Raw genomic sequence first — 22,331 nt, 5'->3', positions numbered from 1 at the left:
GGGGGGGGGGCTTCGTTCCACTTTTCCTCCCTTTTCCCGCCTCCCGCCTCCACATCCTGGGTGTTCAGGATTCTGGCTCATCGTTCACAGTTGCTCGAGCTGTGGCACGCAGCTCTCCTGCCCCTGCGTTCCTGGTTCAGGGACAGAGCTTTTAACCATCCAGATGCCCATGGAAATTTGCATCTGAGGTTGCCTCTGGATGGTGATGCGTGGAGGGAAAGGTCGGGGAATAAAAGTGTTAGGTGGGCAGAGCAAGGAGATGGCCTGTTAAATGTCTGCGCCAAAATACAGTCACAGCAGTTCTGCTTCCGTAATCGGGGTGCTCTTGGGCACCCTGAAAGCCACGAGGCAGGATAGAAGTCTATCCAGGAGGCAAAACTAAGTCAAGAAACTGAAACTCAGGATGCCCACCATTAAGAAGAGAGAGGAGGAAGATGAATCATTTCAAGGAAGAGACAGGAAGTAGGAGAATCAAAATAATACACAGGCCAGAAGCTAACAGTGGTTCCTGGTGTCGTCCAGAGAGGTAAAGGAGAGGAGAATGAATACTTCCGTTGGTCGGTCAGTCAGTCAGCAAACCTGCTTTATGACAGGCACAGCTCACAGTTCGAGACGGAAATAAGCCTCATTAAAACAAACTTCTACAAGGAGCCTCCGTTACAAAACTCAATGTTTGCTTTCTATAAACAAGTATTTAGTTATCTGGCCCCATTGCAGTACCTGTGAAGTTTCTTAATCAGAATTTTGTGACAACAGCAAAGACTGAGCTTAAGACTCCTGGCTGAATATTACAAAAAGAAAACCAGACTAGGAATGCAAACTGATACAGACACTGTGGAAACAGTATGGAGTTTCCTCAAAAAATTTAAAGTTAGAACTACCATATGATCTAGTAATCCCACTACTGGATATCCACCCAAAGAATATGAAAACACACACACACAAAGAAAAAAGAGTACGAAAACACTAATTCGATATATACCCCTATATTTATTGTAGCATTATTTACAATAGCCAAGATATGTCCATGGACAGATGAGTGGACAAAGATGTGATGTGTATATATGTATATATATACAATGGAATATTACTCAGCCATAAAAAAGAATGAAATCCTGCCATTTGCAACGACATGGATGGAGCTAGAGAGTGTTATGCTAAGCGAAATTAGTCAGTCAGAAAAAGACAAATACCGTATGATTTCACTCGTATGTGGAATTTAGAAACAAAGCAAATGAACAAAGAAAAAAGAGACAAACCCCAAAACAGACTGTTTAACTATAGAGAACAAACAGATGGTCGCCAGAGGGCAGGTGGCTGGGGGGATGGGTGAAATAGGTGTTGGGGATTAAGGAGTGCACTTTTTATGCTGAGCACTGAGTAATGTACAGAATTCCTGAATCACCGCATTGGATACCTGAAACTGATCTAGCACTGTGTGTCAACTATATTGGAGTTAAATTTTTTTTTAAAAAAAGGGACAGCTGGTGTTCCTATTATACTTGCATTAGATTGACACTTATAATTTAGCTGTCCAGATGCACACTTTTTAATCAAAATATAAAATTGCATTTGCCTTGTCCAGAAAGAGAGAGAGAGAGAGAGGGGGGACATGATTCCTTATGTGGTTTACATAAGTATTATTTATATAAATAAGAATGCTAAGTAGTGGACATGGGATTCTGATATCAGCTTTTCTCCCCCTCCTTGCATTCCTGCTGCCCTCTGCTAAATTCCAGGCTAGCCCTGGGACCAAGCTGTGCCCCAGTCTCTGCTGATACTGGTGTTCAAAACTTACTCTTTATCAGCTCTGTTGTTGAAGAGGACTGCTTTTCCTAGCGCAATCCACAGAGCGCTGACAACTTGCTTCGCTTATTGAAGTCCCAAGACACTTCCTGAAAACATCATGTAACAGCCTCCACCCCTACACACACACACGCACACACACGCACACAACACTGCCTTCCTCCAGACGCCTGAGTGTTCATCACCATTGTGACGTGGGCCACACAAGGATTCCAGTAAATACCAAAAAAGACAAGGATCAGTGAGACACATCCTGCTGCCTAGAGTAAGGGAGGCAAACATTTTGGCTAAAATCACTATAAAGCGTGGTGGTGGGATGGAAGGAAAGAGACCGATTCTCCCTGAGCAACTGGGGGAAAGGTCACTTGAAGATATGATGTTGGAACAACACTGTAAAGACTGAGTGGTTGCGTAGAGACAGCTGGGGAAGGGGGTCTTCGAGAAAGGAACAATATGTGTGGAGGTGCAGGGGTGTCCGAGCGGGAGCTGCTGGGACCCAGGCCCGTGATGGGTCCCGTCGTTTTGTTCATGTGTCTTTCTGGTCGCAGAGTGTGCATGGACCACACCTTAGTAACCATTCTTGTTCTTTGGGGTATTTGATTGAGGTTGTTTTCATGCCTAGGAAAAAGGCTGCAATGAAACTATCTGTACATATACTTCTAAGAACTTTATAAAGATATCGTTTACATGGCATAAAATTTGCTCATTTTGTATGTGCAGTGCAGTAATGTTTAGTAAATTTACCAAATGACGCAACCATCACCACCCTCCAGTGTTAGAACATTTTCATCACCTCCTGAAGGTCCCTCCTGCCTGCTTGCAGCCAGTCCCCATGCCCACTTCCAGCCCCAGGGAAACAGCGCATATATTTTTTAAAAACATACATTTGGGGGTTTATCTTTGAGATTTACTTCAGTGATTGCTATAATAGAGGGTATGAACATTTTTATGACTCATAGTAGGTATTACCAAGTTACCCTTCGAGCTGCTCATATCATATGACAGCGCTGCCCGTAAGACAGAGGTACATTTCATTGTGCACCCTCAAGAACTGGGTGTCAGTATTTTTCAGTAATATCTAATTATTTGATTTGTATTTTTTGATGACTGGAGTAGACCGTTTTTCTATTTATGCGTTCACTGGTCTTACATCATTCTGAATGAGTTTCCCCTTTGTACCCTTCCGTCTTACTGAGATCTTACTGTCCATTTTTTTATTGGTATGAGCTTCTCCTATCACTCACTGACACATCGTATGCTGCAGGTATTTTTCCCATTATGAAATCTGCCCTTTTATGTTGTTACTTTTTACCCAGCAAAGGTTTGTTTTCACATGATCAAGTGTGTTCCTCTTTTTATCTTTTTTCTTGCGATCTTTTTCTCTTCCTTTGTGTCCCTGAGAACTGTTTCCCTCTCCAGAACTTTGACAGAAGTTCTGTTGTATTATTGTTAGGATTTAGCACGTCCGTTCTCTTGGAATCTGCCATTCTTGGTGATGCCCTTTGTTGATACTGAATTCTTACCTCTCTTACGCTGTATATCTGGGATATCTTATTCTGTGCAGGTGATGTTTTTGTTGGGTCTGTTTTAATAAGATCATGGGGAAAGTGGCACCCTTGCAAGGGAGAGACCTGGGTGAGGCCGTGTTATTTGCAGATGAGGGACCAAGGGGTGCTGTCGGTATGGGAAGAATGATCTTCTGGTTCCAAAGGCTTAGATTAAGCCATTCTTTGGGAATTACAAAGATGCAGAGTTTGGGTTCAGCCGTTGACCAGTGTCATGGGCAGCTTGGAAAACGATCTGACATGTTCCAGCCTAAAAGAGAAGGCTCCCAGTCTGGAACGGGGTAAATGGAGGCCCATCCTATATTAGATGCAAGGTCAGAGGAGAAAACCTCTAGGTCCCCTTTCAACTCCGAAACTTCACACCTCTAGATATTTTTCATCCTTCCACTTATGCAACAAATATTCACTGCACATCTCACATGTGGCTGACACTGGTCTGGCATCCTGAAGATGCAGCATTGCATCAACAGTCTCTGCCTACCTGATGCTTCTCTTCAAGAAAGGAAGCGGCCACTAAGGAAAGGAATTAATATGTTAATGTCAGGAAATGATAAGTAATATAAACAAACATGAAGCAGAGTAAGGGAAGTGCTATCTCATGTATAAGGTGTACAGGGAAGACAGTGGGGTGGCATGTGAGCAGAGATCCAGAAAATGAGAAGTGATTTATGTGAGGAGGGCTGAAGGCAGGGGGAGCCAGTCGGACTGGAGAAAGGACGACGAGCGCCCAAGTGCCTGGCTTGTTTGAGGACCTGCGCGTAACGGACGCATTTGGCTGTGGGCCGGGTGTCTCACCTAGACAGTTTATTCACTGCTGCATCTGTTATCTCATTTCTCAACCTCATCACTAGAGCTCTCATTTATTCATTATCTCCCTCCCATGTGCCAAGCTTTGCTAAACACCTTATGTGTATTACTTCTAATTCCCTCAGTGACACTGCATGTTAGGTCTTACTGTCCCCATTTTAGAGATGGAGAAACAGAGACTCATGTCCTCTCAGTAACATCCATATGGTTCTGATCTACCCCAGCTGTGAAATACTCAGTTCACAGCTGAGTGTTATGTATTTGAGATGTGCGTATTAGGCTGAATGCACACAAGTCTACAGAAATGTACTAGAGACTTCCAAGATAAAATCACACCTGCAACTGGACGGCCAGTCCTTGACTATGTGTTTAGTTAAACTTAAGGAGAAAAGCACTGTAGGTCCTTTAGAGGAGTAACTCGCTTGTTCAGAGTCACTCCTTGAGCTACGCTCTTTAGCAAAATTTAAAATTAGGATAGTGGTCTTTCCTTCTCTGTCCCTTAATATCCCTAATTCTTAGCCTGGATATTTCAACAAGCAAAGAATCCTTACCCTAGAATCTTGGAAATGTATGTTCTGAGCTGACATAAACTTATTTAAGTTTCCAAGGAGATAGCACAGACAGGTGCCAAGGACACGGAAACCTATACAGAGCAGGAGCGCGGCGGGGAAAATCTCCACAGGCAAGACCTCTTCGAGATTTTTGAGTCTGCCCCAAGATGCCCCTGTAGTTCTTCCAACAGCCCTTCCTTGTCAGCATCACTGGGACTTCCCGGCCTTCCGGCTTGCGGGGGCCTCATCGGGATCTTGTTCCTGTAGCTTGCAGTGGGTCCTTTGCACAAGGGTGGAATCGTGTCCCCCGGTTCCAATTCTGACCGCGGGAAGCATCTTTACACACGTCCCTTTTGTAGCCCCTTTACGGGGAAGGGCTTCCTCGGTTAGGAGGATCGCCGTGTTCCTCCCAAACCCAGCTCACTCCCACCTCTGCCTTCTGCCAGCTGAAGGTTTTCAGGTTCTCTTTAGCACAGTTCTTTGTAAATTTGCATGAGACGTGCAGTCATGTTGTAGAACGCCTGCCCGCGCGCAGGTGGGGCGTTTCCGTGACGGTTCCAGGTTCCGCATCCTTAGAACGGCGCCAGCCCTCTGGGGGCTCTTACGCTCCAAGCCTTTGATCTCCAGGTTTTCCGTCCATGAAATGCTTGGTTCTCAGAGCTGCCGGCAGGTGATAACAAACACGGAACTGATTGGAATTTGAATTTCGTTGTCAGCTCACTGCAGTCGTAACAAAAAGGGGGAGGATGAGGCTGTGGTCTTGGGCCCCTCTGAGGTTTCCCTCCAGGTAAGAGGGCGCCGCTCGCCCTGGCGGGGTCAGTGTCAACGGTCAAGGAAATAATGTCTGCGAAGCAGCTGATGCCATTTTCCTCCTCCTCCTCCTCAGAGTGATTATCGTTTCCGGGAAGCGAATGCTGGGGAAACGATCACTGCAGTCTTGGGTGCACAGACGGGTGATCTAGATTTGTCCCTCCAAAGGGGGTGCTCCCTTGTGGTAGCAGTAGACTTGGAGGCTCTGAGTGCTCCTGGTGCGTGAGCACCGCGTTGGCCCGCCGAGCCTTTGATTTGCGGCCTCATTTAGATAAAAGAAGGAAAGGGCCTCGGGTGTCTGCCAGAGAAGTTTATCCAAGTGCACAGGGTTCTGGCCTGTCTGGGGTACCAGGCTGGGGGGTGGGAGGAAGGTCTCCCCGCCATCTATCCCATCACAGTTTATGACCACGGTCGTCACTCACCGACAGCCACAGGAAGGAGGTCCCCATCCCCCTGCGGGGGGCTGGCCAGAACAGGGTGTGTAATGACCGTGACCACGGTGAGGACAGCAGCTGACCTTTACTACCTGCCAGACACTGTGTTTTTCCCATCGAATCCTGATCACAAGCCTGAGACAGAGACCACGATTATCCCCAGGAAGCCGAAGCCCACTATTCTGCCTGTTGTCCCACAACAGTGTGTCTGTCCATATATACACTGGATATGTCCTCTTGCCTTTGCTGATAAAAACTGCACGAGCCCTGTGCCCATTGCGGGTCTCCTCACGAGCGGAGGCTCTGTGGACAGCATCACCCGATCTGTTTCTAGCACTGTGCTGGTATGTTTGGATGTGTCCTGTGTCTCCCCTTGAAGAGTTAACTCCCAACCGTCAGGGCCCACGAGGTTCTTTCTAGCTCTCCAGCACGCGGCTCTGCTGAGTGGTCTGGGCCGAGGCCAGCAATGGCATCCGCTCGGGCGGCGTCCCCAGGGAAGCTGTGGATGGGGGATGACGGCTGGGTGCCTGCCTCTCTTCTCAGGGAGACTGCTTGCCCAGTTTCTTTGCCCAGGAGATGTTTCACGCCGCAAGTGAAGCAAACGTAGAGGTGACACGGGGCTCAGACGCTCTGCAAGTAGCAGGGGTGGGAAACCAAAACCCGCTCGTTAGCGAACCACGTCCGAAGAGAACGAGCAGGCTGGGGCCATGTAGTGTGGCAGCTGGCCACCTCTCGTGCTTCGCAGGCCACAGAGACTTCACTGGGTGGTGGCGTTTTTTTATCAGACGCATCTGCATACGCACATACAACGCGTACAAAATGCAGTGTTGGGCACTATCCCACACCTCACGACCGTTGTTTAATCTTCAGCAACCGTGTGAAGTAGGATGATTGTTTCCATCACTACAGATGGGGAAACTGAGGTACAACGAAGATGCCAGAGTTAGGAAGTCACAGAGCCAGGATGACTGCCTGGCCAGAGAGTACAGCCCTTCACTCTGGTGCCGCTCAACTATTAGGAGAACGTGAAATATGTTCTGTATACAGATATTGTGACAAAGACACCTGTAATACATTTGAGAACTAGTTTCATGCAAAATTGTTGTTTTCTTTATATTTACTTTTAGGAGTAAGTTCCAGTTATGTAGAGAATTCTGTTCTTAAAGGGATATTCACCCCCAAAATTTAAACATGTAGTGTGTGTACAGACAGGTTGAAGGGTACAAATAGTATTAATACCTGACCTTTTGCAAAGCCCTTGTCTCTGACCCGGTGACGCAGGGTGGGCGGGTACTTTTATTCCTGTCCTGTCTCGAGGGATTACGGAGCAAGAAGCTGAACGCTTTGACCAAGACAGCTGGGCTGGGTCAGATGCGACGCTTAAAGCCCAGTCCTAACCACGCCCTCATAGAGTGTGTGACCTCCTGGAGAGAGGATGAAACATGTTCAAAAGTAACAATTGTGTTTAGTCCTTAAGCCTTCACGTGACCTGTTTGGGTAGCGAGTGAATCAAAAAAGCGTTTTTGCCTTTTTTGCATATCCTACACGGACCAAGCATCGTCCCAAGCATAGTCCCAGATTTGTTACACAGATTTCAGTGGATCTTTGGGTTTGTTTGTTTTTTAACCGCTGTTTAATTGAGAGTGGATTCAAACTAAAACATCCCTGGATTATACCGTCCCCTTGTGTAAAATTATGAATTCCAGGCATGGCGATAAGAATCGTGGATGACGAACAGCCCCGACCCCAACCGAAAGTGACTCGTTGGTTGTTTAGAGCAAGAGTCTTGAGAACTTGGTCTCCCGAATGGAGTGTCCGTTTGGTAATTTCTTGGTGAAAGACCGAGTCTTGTTTGTGCCTAATGTAAGTTCTTACCAATATAAGGTAAGGGCTTATTTGGGGCTTGGTAACACTTCCATGCCCCGAGGCATATACCGTTGGCAAACCAGCCAGCGCATGTTTGCGACTTCTCTCCCTTGTGCCCCGCAGTCACTGATAAAGCCTGGGTTCTCTTCCCAGGAGACAGACATTGAGAGAAAATTGCGGGTGAGTCACTGTCTCGGGTTCTGCTTTGAATTTCTCACTCACGTGCTGTCCTTCTCTTTTCCCCTCAAGGGTCGAGATTACTGTTCCGAAGAAGAGGATATCACATAGCACCCATTCTACCACTGAAACCAGGAGCTACTACTGTGTAAATAGGTTACACCCCAGTTGAAATCTTTGCAAAGGTCGGTTCTCTTCAGCGAAACAGCACCATAGCAAAAGAAGACCGTTCCATATCGTATGCCCCATTAAATACAGTGTTTCTTAATGAACTTGCAAAGGCATATTGCTAAAAACAAACACAAACACACACACACAAAACTGTTCTCGAACTTTCTTTGTTGCTGCTAGTTAAAACTTGTTGCAACTTCTCACTTCTCTTGTGTCCAGGTATGCAGCAAAATTCTGCAATTTCACCTTAAAGATACTGTTGGTTTTACAGATGCTCTCCAACTATTTTCTATAAGATGAGGTAGTGGTGAACTCAGATATCAAACTTCTGTGGTAGAACTGTTCTGCTTCTAAGACAAGCGTCTCCTTCCCTCTCTCCTCCCTCTCTGTCTCTCCCGAGCGGTCCAGAGCCTTGCTTCTCACTGGCAATGTTGCGCTTGGGAGATGGGATGGTTGCTATGGCAAGCCTTGTTTCTTTGCTAAGAAGAAGTAGAGAAGCCACTTTCCATTAAAAGCATGTTGGGACGTGACTCCCGGAGTGACGTAGGAGCGAGCAGCGGGTGGTTTCATTGACTAGGTATCTTCATCAAGGATTAAGTTTGCAACATTGGCTTTGCTCAGATGCAGATGGAAGTGTGATCACAATCATTTTGAATCCCTCTTCCCCACTTTTTTTTCTAAGAAAATAAACATTTTACTGTTTTTATGTATCCTTGTCTTCTCCCATTCATCCAGTTCAGTGTCTTACAGTGATCCTGGGTGCGGAAGATGAGCCCTCCTTTGCAATGACACCAGTAATTGAGCGTCATGGCTCCCTACCCTCCCATCAGTCATCTGTCACGCATTAGCAGGGCTGCCAGTGGTCAGAGGAGATGAGGGGACACCCCCTCGACGTTTTAGGAATGCCACCCTGTTTCCTTTCCTTTTGTTAGCAGATAAGCCATTCTACTTCCTCACTCGCTCCCTTCCAAATGTTCCATGAGCCTTGCCACTTCCTTCTCTCACTCGCGGCACTGGCTAGGACAGTGCAACCCGTTCACCTACTGGAAACCTAGTACATCGACACTGGTGATGATATTTGGAAATGCAGAAGCCAAAGCCCTAGGGCGGTGTTGGGGAGTGTGAACTGTGGGTTTGGTAGAGTTTATTTTTCCATATTATATGAAGAGAATGATCTCTTCTCAAAGATAGAAGTAATATTTTTAACAAATGTCACAAGTAAATAGCAATCAAAAGGAGAAAATAACTTTTGTATTTTTTTAACGCGTTTGATAGCTTTGACGAGGGTTGTCTTTGTTACTTTCAGGGCAGCGCAGCCTGCTGAATGCTGTGCCAGCAGGCCAGGTGGGGGGTCGTGCCACAGAAACACGGAGGGAGCACCGTGTGTTGCTCTCCTGTGGGGTTTGAACATGAGGGGCTCAGGATCAGCCACACTGCCGCCCTCCAAAGGTGGGTAGTCGTTACTCGTCCTGGGTAGCCGAGAGATCGCCTGCCACAGACCAGAACAAGAAGCTGAGTTTGCTCTCGCTGAGATGAGCCTTGACTTTAAAATCCATCCGTGACGCGGATGGCGCCGTGGATGGGCTAATGGGGAGATTCCTTATCTGCTGTTAGACCCCAGGGCGCAGAAGTGAGGGGAAGGAAACTCAGTCAAGTGCTACAGAAAACGGACTCACATGTTAGCAACAAAGGCCCTTAATGCTTTCAGCCAGCAGCAGCTATTTCGGGGAGCAGCTGTGGTTGTTACATAAATAGAGATGCAGCCAAAATTTAAGGCTTTTTATCCTGCTTGAAGCAGAAAAATGCAGAGAGTCAAGTCGCCTAGGGGTTTACGTTCCCTCCCTTTGTATGGTTTTTGGCCAAGTGACTAAAATAGTTTTCCTCAACTGTAAATGAACTGCTGAGCCCCACCTGAAACTTGTCCACGTGGGACTTTGTTCACTGTTATGTGATTTTCTGATTCTTCTCGAGCAAGAGGGACGCAGACACTAAGCATCTTCCACGGGGCTGCACTACCTGGCGTCTCAGAGAGTGTCTTCCCAGAAAACGGCCACCTTCTACCCAAAGATGATACATGCTCATATCATTTTTTCTAGTCATGTTTAGCATTTTGACACGATACACATGTACCCAGAACCAAGTGTTTCTTGGGAATTTGACTTTTGAGTGTTTCATAAAACTAGAAACTGGTTCCCGTGGACCCAGGGGCTTTTCACCTGGAGTTCTTGTCTCCCAAGTTTAACTCTTTGATGTGCAGACGTGATTTCATCTGCAGACAAATTTGGTGTATCTAGAAATAGATCTGAGAAATGGGATGGTTGAGTGGGTTGGCATGAGACGCTTGATTATGTTAGCAACACTCAAAACTGTCTGTTTTTTTCCATCTTTGGCTTTAATCATAAAATTGTCAAGTGATTTGTGTTTGTACTTTATTTTTTTTATGCATTCTGCAAAGGGTCTAATGCAAAAATATTTTGCCTCCCCCCCCCCCACCGTGTATCTGAACATGAAGTAGATTGTCTCAGATACCATGAAAAGAATCATCCAGAAACTAGTGCTTCTGCTGGCTGAGGACTCAGGGAGATGGAGAGGGGGAGGAGAGCGGCCTGATGGAAGGAGGTAGAGAAAGGAAGGATGAAAAATGGACCGAATGCTTCATTCAGCAGCGAGAGTTGATAGCACGGCCGCGCTTGGGTGCAATTCAAAATCCAGCTGCCTGGCGGCCAGGGGCTGGGGCCGAGCGTCCAGAAGATTTACAGCTGGATCGCTCCGAGCTTTCTGTGCTCTGCGTTGTGGAGTTGTCCCAGTTCAGCAGTATATGCGCTTTCTTTTGGTTGGCAGAGATTCAGGGCCGTGGAGTACTTGCTGTCATAACGGAGTACGTGTCGGTTCCTGGCACAGGACCTCAAAAGAGGCCTTTACCTCAGCCATGCCTCCCGGCCCCCAGGCTGAAGCCGAGCGCGGTGTTATGGTCTATTTAGGGACAAAGAACGAATGAAGTGCAGGGACGAGGAAACTAGGTCAGCGCTCAGCAGCGGGGCCACCCGCGGGCCCGCGGGGATCCTGGGCTCTCCCCCTCTGCACGGCCCCTGCTCCGAGACTGGGCTTCTCTGACTCGAATGAGAGACGAGCTGGCGGGCAAGGCAAGGGGAGGCGCTCCGTGTCGGGGGCGCCCCCAGAGTCCTCCCGGGATGACCCCCCCACGCCTGCCACCGGACAGCCCCCAGGACGATGGCGCCCGCTTCCATCCCCCTGGGTGCCATCCTGCTTTGAGTTCTAACTGCCCTCCTCCCAACCTCATCGAGGCTCTTTTCTCTAAGGGCCGACTCTCCCAGAAGCCTGCTAAAACCAGACACTGTACCTCTCATGAGCTTTACCTCAGTAGCCTGGCACGCAGGCCAGCGTACTGGTGACGAATTCGGCTTGGACATTAGGTAAGAATTTGAAAGGAGCGCTCCATCCCTTACCGGTCTTAGGAAGGAAACCCCGTTAAATACGTTGGTTTCCTAGGAAGAGAAATGATCTATGTCTCCAGCCAGGAAGATACTAGCTCTGAATCCTTGGGCTCCAGGACTCTGATATGTTCTTTGTGAAAAGCAAAACGATTGGTGTCCAAGGCAGCCTCCCCCTCCTCCCAACTCCCAAATTCAAAAAAAAAGCTATTAGATTGCACGGGATCGTTTGACAGAAAATCTGCCTTCTGTGCTTTTGCCCCTGGGAGGCATTTTCAGAGCTTTATTTCTTGGTACGTCTCAGACATTAAGCTTTTTGTGAAGTTGTGCAAAACCCCAGTAGAACAAGAAGACTTGGTCGGGGCCGAGGGAATGTGTATTGGGGGCATGGTGAAAAGGTGGCCGGAGGCAGGGACATTGGCTCTGGATGTCGCGTGCGGACCACTGCACCCCCCACGCGCCTGCGTGCAGCTGGGTGAGGCAGTCGGCTTTCCCGCTGCAGATGTCCTTGCAATAAACCTCTGGAATTTTGTGAATAACTTATAAGAATAGCGTTTTGCCGATGAATGGACATGTTTTTCCAAGGGGGCTGGGGGATGTCTTTCGGTCACCTTTTCGCGTGTCTCTGGAAAAGGGTCAAAAAACGACAGCAGAAACCGAGGATGCTGGGTGAATGTATTTACGTACGTGACCAACCTTAAGACTCACTAGCTCTCCCATGTCCTTCAGGAGACTCCCGTACCTTATCTGGGTCTAACCTGATCTTGGGGAAAGAGGAAGAGGAACTAATATGTATCAGTTGTGCTCACGTTGTGCCAGATGCTGGGCTAGGCATTTCGTCATTGTCTTGCGTCATCCTCCCCGTAATCCCGCGAAGTGAATTTGTGACCCTCATGTCCCAAGTAGCGTATCCTGCTAATACAGAATGCATCTACCCAATATCAGTGCCCACGCGGAAAGAAGGAAAGATGCCATTCAAGTATTTTCCGAATTTTGTTACTCTTCCTATGCCCTTTGCAACACTGTGAAAAGAACCCTTTGGGGGCTTCTCTCTTCCAGAATCCCTCTTTGGCTCATCACCAGCTGGGTCTGCCATGGGGAATGTTTTACTTGGCCTTCCCATATCTGATGAGCTACGGACAAACCTCGAGAGGCCGCTGGCTAGCAGAACTGTGGTGCCCGGGAGGAAAAGGCTTTGGGGATTTAGGCACACGTCTCGCTTCCTGGACTCCTTTCAGCATCTGTTACTTCTACAGTGAAATTCCAGATGCAGCCAGAACAGGCCCTTGAATGCTGTGATTTCTTTCTCGGCTCCCAAGGCTTATTTCATCCCAGGCTGCATCGTTTTAAGGTGAAAAGCCTTAGTCTTGCAGAGAAGTGTGGGAGAACCCGATCGCTCAAGGTAGACGCAAGGCCTGGACCATTGACTTGAAATCCTTTCTTGTGGGCCAGGGCTGGATGTCTCTTTTTGATGTTTGAACCGGGTCTGTATTTTCCAGGCCAGTTTAAGCACCGCAGCTAAATGTGAATCTCTTTCGAGACCTAAATGTTTTGGACAGTCGTGTTGTGACTTGGACAGTCATTTAAATAGCATGTCCAAGGTCAGAAGAGCCCAAAAACTCCCCAGAGTTCCTTTCCTTGCTTCTCAAGGCACGTCCTCTAAAGTAGATGACTCACGTCTCCATGACAACTGTTAAAGGTGCTGCCTAGAGGGGACCCACCCCTGCCCTCACTTGGCTTGAAAGAATCAAAAAAAATTTCCTTGTGTAGAGGGGGTGCTATTATGTTCAGTTTTCTATGAAAACTATCCCCAAGATCTTGCCTCTTTCAAACCTGGCAGCTGTCAAATTCCTTGAAGATAATGTGGGAAATGGCTCTTGCCTCTTGTAAGCCAGAGAAATGGCTTTAAATCAGCAAGATTCGTCCTAAACCAAAGGCCACATTCTAATACTGTCTTCCCCCTCTACCCAGAATTCTCCCTTTTTCCCTTTCTGGGAGTTATTTTTAGCCCAAGGCTTTGAACGTGATTGAGTTAAGACTTAAAAGCTGTAAAAAGAACACTGTAAACTCAGCCAGAACTGCCGTAGGGTCTCTAGGGTTGCAAATAGTTCTAGAACTTTAGGGGCCATTTGGCCTAGACCCAGAGGGGATCAAACAGCCCCAGGTTTTTTGGCATTTCAGTCCAGACCTTCAGGGACTGTTCTTTCTTGACCGTCAAGGGAGCGAGGGAAGGGAAGCTTCGCAACAGATTTCAAGCCAACTTTTCCATTCAAAACAAGATGCAAATTTATTTTTTAAAAATTCATATCTCTTTTCCTGGAACAGAACCAGGCAGCTGCCTTATTAGGACTCTAAATTCGGGTCTATTTTCTTAACACACACACAGACACACACACAGGTACTTGGAGAAAGAAAATATAGCTACTTTATCATTGAAATGGTCCAAGGAAGAGCTGTACTTTGCTTTTTGTAATCTCTAAGATAACATCTAGGAAAGTATTAGCGTAACTGTAATAATGCCAAAACAGGAAAAGCTAGTGATCCCTCTTGCGAAACTTCGAGTTAGACTGAGTGAGGACAGAGATCTGTTGGCCACCTGACCTTGTGCCCCCTCTGGACCAGGATGCCCTGCCCCTGGCAAGTTTGCCTCACCAGGGCCTCTAGCCTAGACACTGGGGCCGGCATCCTGTCCCAGCCCCTGGTGCGTAAAGGGCACATCCCTCAGGAAATGTTGTCAGGGGCCGCCATATACAACCACGGTTTCTCACACGCTCGCCCGCTCCTCCAGCGTGGCCTTGACTGGCAGCCCAGCTGTTCCACTGCGATATTCTGACACCAGTGTGTGGATCTGGGGCCCCTTCATCTGGGTTGTCCCAGACGGAGCATCTTCAGCATTGCCTTCTCCAGGGTTGAGGACTCATTCATGCAGCAGATTCTGTATAGAGCACCTAGTATAATTGCCCTTAACACCCGGTTAAGCCAAACAGCTCCTGCCCTCAAGGAGCCTAGCATCAGTCAGGAAGACAGTGTGGAAACCGCAAGGGTCGGTACTGGGTGCTGTGGGAGCATCTCAAAGTGGCAACTGCCCAGCTTGGAGAATCAGGGGGCTTCCAGAAAGAGCCAACATCCGAGCTCAAGTGTGTCAGAGGACTGAGGGAGAGCGTTACAAAGGGCCTTGGGGGCTGAGAGGACAGCATGGGACTCGGCCCAAAGGAGGGACAGTGCAGGCTGTCGGGGCCGGCAGGCAGCAGAGCAGCTAAAGCTGGGAGTTGAAGAGGAGAAGAGGGGGGGCGAGGGCAAGCAGTCAGCTGGGTGGTCCCGGGGGGCTCCCCCGGGGGCTTCACTGTGGACAGGGGAGGGGAGGGATAGAGAAAGCTGTAGACCGTGCTCTGCCCTCTGAAGCAGAGGTCACTGCTGAGGTCACCCCGAGAGGTAAGTGTGGTCAGCATCGGGGCCCGGGTCTGCCCTGTTGCTGTGGGAGCACACAGTAGCTTGCTGAGATGTTTTGTCCCCATGTGTCCTCTGCCCCCCACCCCAGCACCTCATCCTCCCGCCAAACACTGTTTCAGTTCAGGGGCTTTAACCCGGGCTAGCTCTTGCTTAGAGACGCACAGGGGACAGCGCCTGGTCGTCCTGAGCTGTCCGTAGAGCCACCAAGGCTAAAATACCTCGTGGTACGAGGCTGGCCTAGACCCCGTGAGGACGAGCTGCCCTAAGATGACTTCCCGGGAAACGGCCGACGGCTCGTGGCCTAGTGTGACGCCTTCCTTCATCCTACCCAGAGGCAGCTGCCCTTGGACGGCCCTTCCCCGGGTTCAGTCACACCCTGTGGCCAAGCCTCCACTGCGTCCCGAGTGCACACCCGAATCCTGCCAAAGAAAGGGACTAGTAAAAAAAAAAAAAATTTTTTTTTAAAGCACAAATGGATTGTATGCGCACGGAAAATACCTGCCAGCTTAGACAGCTGGCATGGACCTCATGGGGACAGGGGGCCACCGAGCTCAGCTCTGCGCCCTCCAGTCGTGAGGCAGAGAGGCTTGGGGGGAAGCAGTCTCTCTGCGGAGACACCTCACAGTGCCTTTTAGGTTTTCCAGAGAACCTATTCAGGGTTCAGAGCATTGGGTTCTTCCCTCCCCCCACCCCCACAAATAATTAGAAATTTTATAAAGAGAAGAAAAAGAATTTGATGAATCAAAATACTAGCTGTGAGGCAGCATGGTTTCTAGAAACTTAAGAAAAGGCTCAAACAAGTGACATGGTTTCCCTGAGAGGTTGGAGGAATTAGGCACTGAAGGCACTTTTCTTAGCTGAGTCGTTAAGTCTCCAGGGATCCCAAAGGGCCCTGAATATTCCTTGGGGCTGACCTCTTTTGCAAGACCCCCACACCGGCCCTTCTGGGTACAGCCTGGCATATTCAACAGCAGCGCCAGCCTTCTGAACCGCTGGAAAGATTTGAGTTCAAACACCCTCCCTTTTCCCAGACACTCCTCCGGCTCCTTGCTGAGGAAATTCTACTTCTGTCTTGTGGTTCCCACTCGAATATCCCACAGGCCTAGTCCTTTCTATTAGAATTTGGCCTGTGGCAGTCGTGATGCTGGAAATTGACAGAGCATTTGGCCTCACACACACCTACCTTCAAATTAAGGTCCTGCGGGGTCCCCTTGGTGGCAGCAGGAGGGTGGTCACGGAATAGGGCCGGACTTCCCTTAGGGCACTGTCTCCCCATTGTCTGCTCTGGTCCCGTTCCCTCACTGTCGCCAGGAAAGGATCAAAATGCCTCCTCGCTAGTTGTCCGTGGCCATGTATTTGCTGTGTGTGTTGTGTTTTACTTAGGAAGAAGGCCTTACATTCAAGTGAGATACGGTGGCAGGATTAGGAGGCATCCGCTCTCAGTTGGGTCTGAAGGGTATCTTGGGGCAATGCTCTTCTGAGCACCTGCCAGGCTTCTTGGGTGGGCATGGGAGCCCAGCAGGGCAGCCTCCCCAGCACTCTGCATGCACGTGAGTTCTATAAAGCAGTGGGTGCCCGTTTATTTCTACCGCACATGCCTCTCGGCAAAAACTCTGTGAGATGCACCCCTCTGTATGTTTATTAATTTATTTAACGCCTATAGTCACGTACTCCTGTACTACTATGTTAGACACATTATAAAAAGTACATAATGTAGCCATTTTAAAAGAATAAGATACAAAATATTATAAACAGAGGTTCTGGTATCTTCTCTCTGAACACCACAGGGGGGACCTCGAGTACCCCCTGGTATGTGCACACCCACTTTGGACACTACTGTTTTAAGAGCAAACTGGCACACCTTCATGGCATCCATCCCAAAACCACTGTGCTGGCACTTGGCCTGCAGAATAAGAAGGTCTTAAGATAAAAATCCCAGGAGCTTCTCATCTGGGAGACAGGGCAAACCAACTCTTCCAACAACCTACATTTCAATAATGAAAAACCTGCCCGACAGGAAAGCTGTCCCTGGACAGTGGTGGCTACAGGTGCTAAGAAAAGATCAGGTACAATGTCCAGAGCCGTGGGCTTGCTCATCTTCCCTCTCTGGGTCTCCAGAAGAGGACGGTTGGCGATCTTCCCGGCTCTCGCATGATTGGAATTCTTTGAACCCTCCAACTGCTTCAACAGTACACTCCCCACGCCACCAGTGGGTCCACGTCGCTTGACTATTATTGTTGATTTGACCACCAAGATGTAATGATGATTCTGTTCCATTTTGAAAAGGGTCTGAGAAAGTGTACAGGTCTAATTATATATACATATTTATACATGTGTATTTTTGTTTATTGTTACATTTTGACATTGGACTTTCTATTAAATAATTTTTAACAGTTGATCTGGCTTTGTTCTTTTTTGTGCCTTTCTTCTTCCTGGGTCTCAGAGAGGGGGCCGTTTCTGTGTCACAGAAGATCTTGTCCCTCTGGTCCCTCCGCTCGTCTCTCTTCTTCCCTATTCCCGGTACAGAGGGCTTCTCCTAGCCATTCATTTAAGTTCTGTTTTTAGAGAGAATGTACTGCATCAGGCATCCGCGTGGAAAACCTCCAACTTTGTTTCCATTGCCCCCAGTTTCCAAGGGCAGCCCACTCAATCCCATCGCTGTACAAATGCACAAATTCACAGATTTGATAAAGTTGCAAGAATAAGCAATAATAAAAATGGTGCCCTGAGCCTTTTAAATCTCTAGTACATCTCCACCCACCCTCCCCAATACACACACATACACACACAGTCCCAGCTGCAAGACCCGGGACGAGTCACTTAACCTTCCGGAGCCTAGTGTGTACCCGCCCTATCAGTAAAAAACACCACTTTTGTTCATAGGTTGACTATGAGGAGACCCCATAGTAAATGCTCAGTAAACAACCTCCGACTTCATGACATCAGTCACTCACGCAGTGACGTTTATTCGTGACCCGCGTACGCCAGGCACTGGGGTCTCCCAGACGGGGGCAGGGATGTGAGGACTTAAGGAATGCCCGTCTTCAAAGTCAAATGCAGGAGAAGCAGCACGAAAAGTGAGGCAGGAGCCTTGCAGTGTCTCTCCTGCCCGTCTCCAGCACAGTGAGTACCTGGCACCTATTGGAGGCTCAAAATAATTGATTCTCCCACTGCTCTGGCCTTCCAGAACCTACCAAAGAGAAATACACACACACACACACACACACAGCCTCAAAGCGTGAAGTCAAAGCACTCTCCCTTGGCTCCCTCTTCCCTGCCCCTCAGCCTGTTCACGTCTGACAAATGAGGGTCCATCAGCCAGCCCAGCCAGCCTTCTGCCCTCCGCCCTTGCCCTTGGGAACATTTTCCTCACGATTTCCTAATGGCGTGGAGACGAGAGTTGGGCATCCAGGGTGGACACAGGAGGCAGACAGCCCCCCAAGGGGAAGGAGTTGATAACTGTCTCCAAGTTTTTTCCTGCAAACAGTAGATGGAAGTTCAGATTTGCAGGTGAGTTTTACGGGCTGTCAAACAAGGCAAAAAGCCCAAGCTTCTGCCCAGAGTCAATTCTTTCAAAAACAATAAGCCTGTTTCTCCCAGCAGAAGCTCGCTTAAAATCACAAGGCCAGCCAAGCTTGAAGAGCTCCCTCACCCAACCCCCCCACCCCACCCCCCACACACACATGCTGGTCTCCTGTACCCCAGACTGGGGCTTTGGGAGCATCCTTGAACCTCAGGTCAAAGGAGTTGAGCTGAGAGGATGCTAGACTGCCCCTTGGTGTCCGCTCCCCAAGCCCATGGCGGTGACATCAGCTTCCAGGTCCCCGGTCACCGCTGGACGGAAGCCTGCACGTGGCTGCCCAAGTTGCCTCGCTTGGAGGCAGGGGGGCCAAGAAGCAGCCTGTGAGCCCCGACTTCCCGGAGCCTCAACTCTGAATGGGTTGGAGGAAAATGAGGTTGCAGAACACAGGTCTTAGGAGCGAGCAACCCCAAAGCCCAGCTGGGCCCATGGGATGGCTGTGGGGGACAGGTGCTTCTCCCTGGGGGTCCCCCGGCCACCATCGCCCTGCCACTGACAATGCCCATCCACCACGTCCGGCCAGACACTCGAGCAAAGTCGTCGGAAGGCGGCATCAGGCCTTAACCTCCTCCACTCACTTCGTGTTGCACACACAGCTACCTGCTCCCCACCAGAACCAGCCTCACCCAGCAGCCTGCTCTGCACCCAGTCCTCACCCCCGCACTGCTCCGCCACGTTTAATTCCCTACTCTGGTTCCTGCTGTCCCCTCATCAGGAAAACTCTCCGTTTCTCCTCATCACCAGAAACTCAACTTCCTTTGCAGTCCAGTTAAAATTGCATGAGACCCCACCTTATGGCTCTGAGACACACCAATCTTTCCTGCCAAAAAGAACAGTCCCTTGCAGGAGGGGCCAGATGGTGGCAGGGGTTGGGGAGAAGCCCTGAAACTTGAGCCACAGAGAGTTCTGGTGTCAGGCCAGGTCACCAAACTCAGGCGACCAGGCCAAGTGCAAACACTGACTGAGAGCCAGATCGCCAGTGCTGAGGACGGGTGACCCGTAGCAGAGCCCAGCGTGGGCAGACAGGGGGGCTGAAAGCTGCAATGGTCGTGGAGGGGGCCTTCCAGGAGAGAGTGGAACACCTGTGCACAAGGACACGTGTGCCGGAACAGACATTCTGCATCAAGTTGTAGCATTATTTCTGGGGCGCCTGGGTAGTGCAGTCGTTAAGCGTCTGCCTTCAGCTCAGGGCATGATCCCAGCGTTCTGGGATCGAGTCCCACATTGGGCTCCTCGGCTGGGAGCCTGCTTCTTCCTCTCCCTCTCCCCTGCTGTGTTCTCTCTCTCGCTGGCTGTCTGTCACATAAATAAATAAAATCTCAAAAAAAAAAAAAGTTGTAGCATTATTTCTAACGGGAAAGAATTAGACACAGTGTTAAATGGCCATCGAAAAGAGATGCATAAATAAAAAGTAACACAATCTAAGGTTCGCCTGGATGGCTCAATCGGTTAAGCATCTACCTGCCTTCGGCTCAGGTCGTAATCCCAGGATCCTGGGATCGAGTCCCTCGTCAGGCTCCCTGCTCAGCCAGGAGTCTGTTTCTCCCTCTGCCTCTGCCACTCCCCCTGCTCCTGCTTGCTCTCACCCTCTCTCTCAAGTAAATAAATAAATAAAATCTTTTTTTTAGATTTTATTTGAGAGAGCATGAGTTGGGGGACAAAGGGAGAGGGAGAAGCAGCCTCTCCGCTAAACAGGGAGCCTGATGTGGGAACTCGATCCCACAATGCTGGCATCATGACCTGAGCCGAAGGCAGACACTTAACTGACTGAGCCACCAGGCGCCCCAATAAATAAAATCTTTAAAAAAAACAAAAACAGTGAATAAAAACCGCGAAAAGGAAGAGCCCACTGGATTTCCAAAAGTCCATTTCCCACACGCAGGAAGCACACTGTCCATACATGCACAGAGCAAATGTGTGATGAGAAGGGGTGAAGGACCCAGAGACACTGTGCCCCCACCAGTAGGGTACCTGAGTCATGCCACGGGTCCAGATGCCCTGGGCGGTTTGCTTCCCTTTGCTGGTCTCTGACTCCAGGCTATGAAGGCCCGGTGTCTGGGATGGACATGTCTAACTTAATTTCTCCCTGCCCCAGAAATGATGCCAGCAACCTTCCAAACCCTCTGGCCCAGCCTACACACATTTGAAGGTGGTGGGCACCTTCAAACGCCCTAGGTTTCATGATGTCCACGGGCATTGAGAATCCACCCCCCAATAAATAAATAAATAAATAAATAAATAAATAAATAAATAAAAGAGAAAATGCCACCGGGGCAAAGCTGCCTGATTGGCTCATTCCGAGACTAGTTTTTGGAGGCCTCTCAGCACTGATGGCGTTGGAATCCCCCGGGGAGCTTCCCAGCCCGGCACCATCCAGCCCTCAGGCCGTCAGCTCAGGGTCTCTGGGAGCCGCCTGGCATTTCCAAACATCTCCCCAGGCCACCGTGGGGCACGGGGAGGATTTCAGAACCACGTGTCTACACGGCGTGCCACGACCGTGGGCACCAGCTAGCACAGCTGCACAAGATAAACCCGGCCCCTCCGGAGTTCACGAGCACTAAGGTTTTGCACACACACTCCACGGGGCTGCGAGCGCTCGGAAAAAGGAGCAAGTCTGCCGTCACTGCCGATGGGGAGAAGGAGCGGGGAAAGGGGGGGATGAGCAGGGACTCCCCGTGACACGCGGAGGGACGTCCCTCTCCTGGTTACAGGACGAGAGAGTGAGTCCCCTCCTGGAAGACGCGGAGCCCAGGCTAGGAAGAGGCCTCCAGGCTCCAGCTGGTTCCCAGGCACGATTTTGCTCCGTCTTTCCAAAGAGAGAATTTCGTGAAGACACCCCGATGGGAAACCTGCTGCTTCCGCTGGCAGCTCGCCCTCGGGGCGGGAAGCTCGCCCTTCGTGGCGCACCTCAGGCAGCGGCCTGCCAGCCCGGCCCCCCGCTCCTCGGCCGGCTGCCCTCGGCCTTCAGGATGCCCCGTCTGCGGAGGCGTGTTCGGGCTGCAACACAACGTTCAGAAAGAGCCCCTTCCCCTAAACGGACAAACCTCAGGGAAGGCAGGTCCCTGCCCCCGGGAAAGCCTCTGTGAGTGAAGGAGGGGTCCCCGGTTTCCAGGGGTGGAGGGCAATGGCCGCCCGTCGTCTCTGCAGAGCCCCTGAGCGGAATACACAGGAAAGCAGGACTGACTGCCTTCAGTGGGGCAGGGCGGGCGCGTTGTTATGGTTATAATTGGGGGCTGCGGTGGCAGAACTCCTGGTGAATTTGGAAACCGCCAGCTGGGCTGTGACCCAAGACATATGCATCCCCACATGGAGCAGCCAGGCTCATGGCCGGAATTGCAAACGCTCGCTCCAATGGTTCACGCAGGTCTGGTCATTGGGATGCTCGACACTTGGTCCCTGACCTGACGCTGGCTTCTCAAGCTTGGCTGTCCTACTGGGGACTGAGAGCCTTGAATACCGCAACACAGAGAAGAGCCAGGGAAAAGGGGTTGGAAAGGCCCATCTGCCCTCACCCTGCTGCCGAGAGGAATGCTGGCCCGTTGCCCCACAGTTTTGGTGTCCGCTGAAGGCTCCCCAGCACATTTGTCATCAGGTACAAACCCAGGCTGGGGCCCCAGGAGATGAGTCTCCCATGGTCACGCTGCAATACGAATGGAGTTTTA

General features: G+C 49.7%; 1 protein-coding gene across 2 annotated transcripts in view; it reads left to right on the top strand.

The window, feature by feature from the left end:
• The window catches only part of CUNH1orf21 (chromosome unknown C1orf21 homolog), a 219,889-nt gene extending 210,992 nt beyond the window's left edge, over window positions 1-8,897 (top strand). For both annotated transcript variants that reach the window (XM_040636288.1, XM_040636289.1), the window contains one exon: window positions 8,089-8,897. In XM_040636288.1, coding sequence (XP_040492222.1) covers window positions 8,089-8,127 — 39 coding nt within the window. In that variant the 3' untranslated portion in view covers window positions 8,128-8,897. The remainder of the gene's footprint in view (window positions 1-8,088) is intronic.
• The last annotated feature ends 13,434 nt before the right edge of the window (window positions 8,898-22,331 follow it).

Source organism: Ursus maritimus, unplaced genomic scaffold, assembly GCF_017311325.1.
Source record: "Ursus maritimus isolate PB19 unplaced genomic scaffold, ASM1731132v1 scaffold_2, whole genome shotgun sequence".
NCBI lineage: Eukaryota > Metazoa > Chordata > Mammalia > Carnivora > Ursidae > Ursus > Ursus maritimus.
The sequence above is the reverse complement of the archived record's forward strand: the minus strand, read 5'-3'. Positions and strand labels throughout refer to the sequence as shown.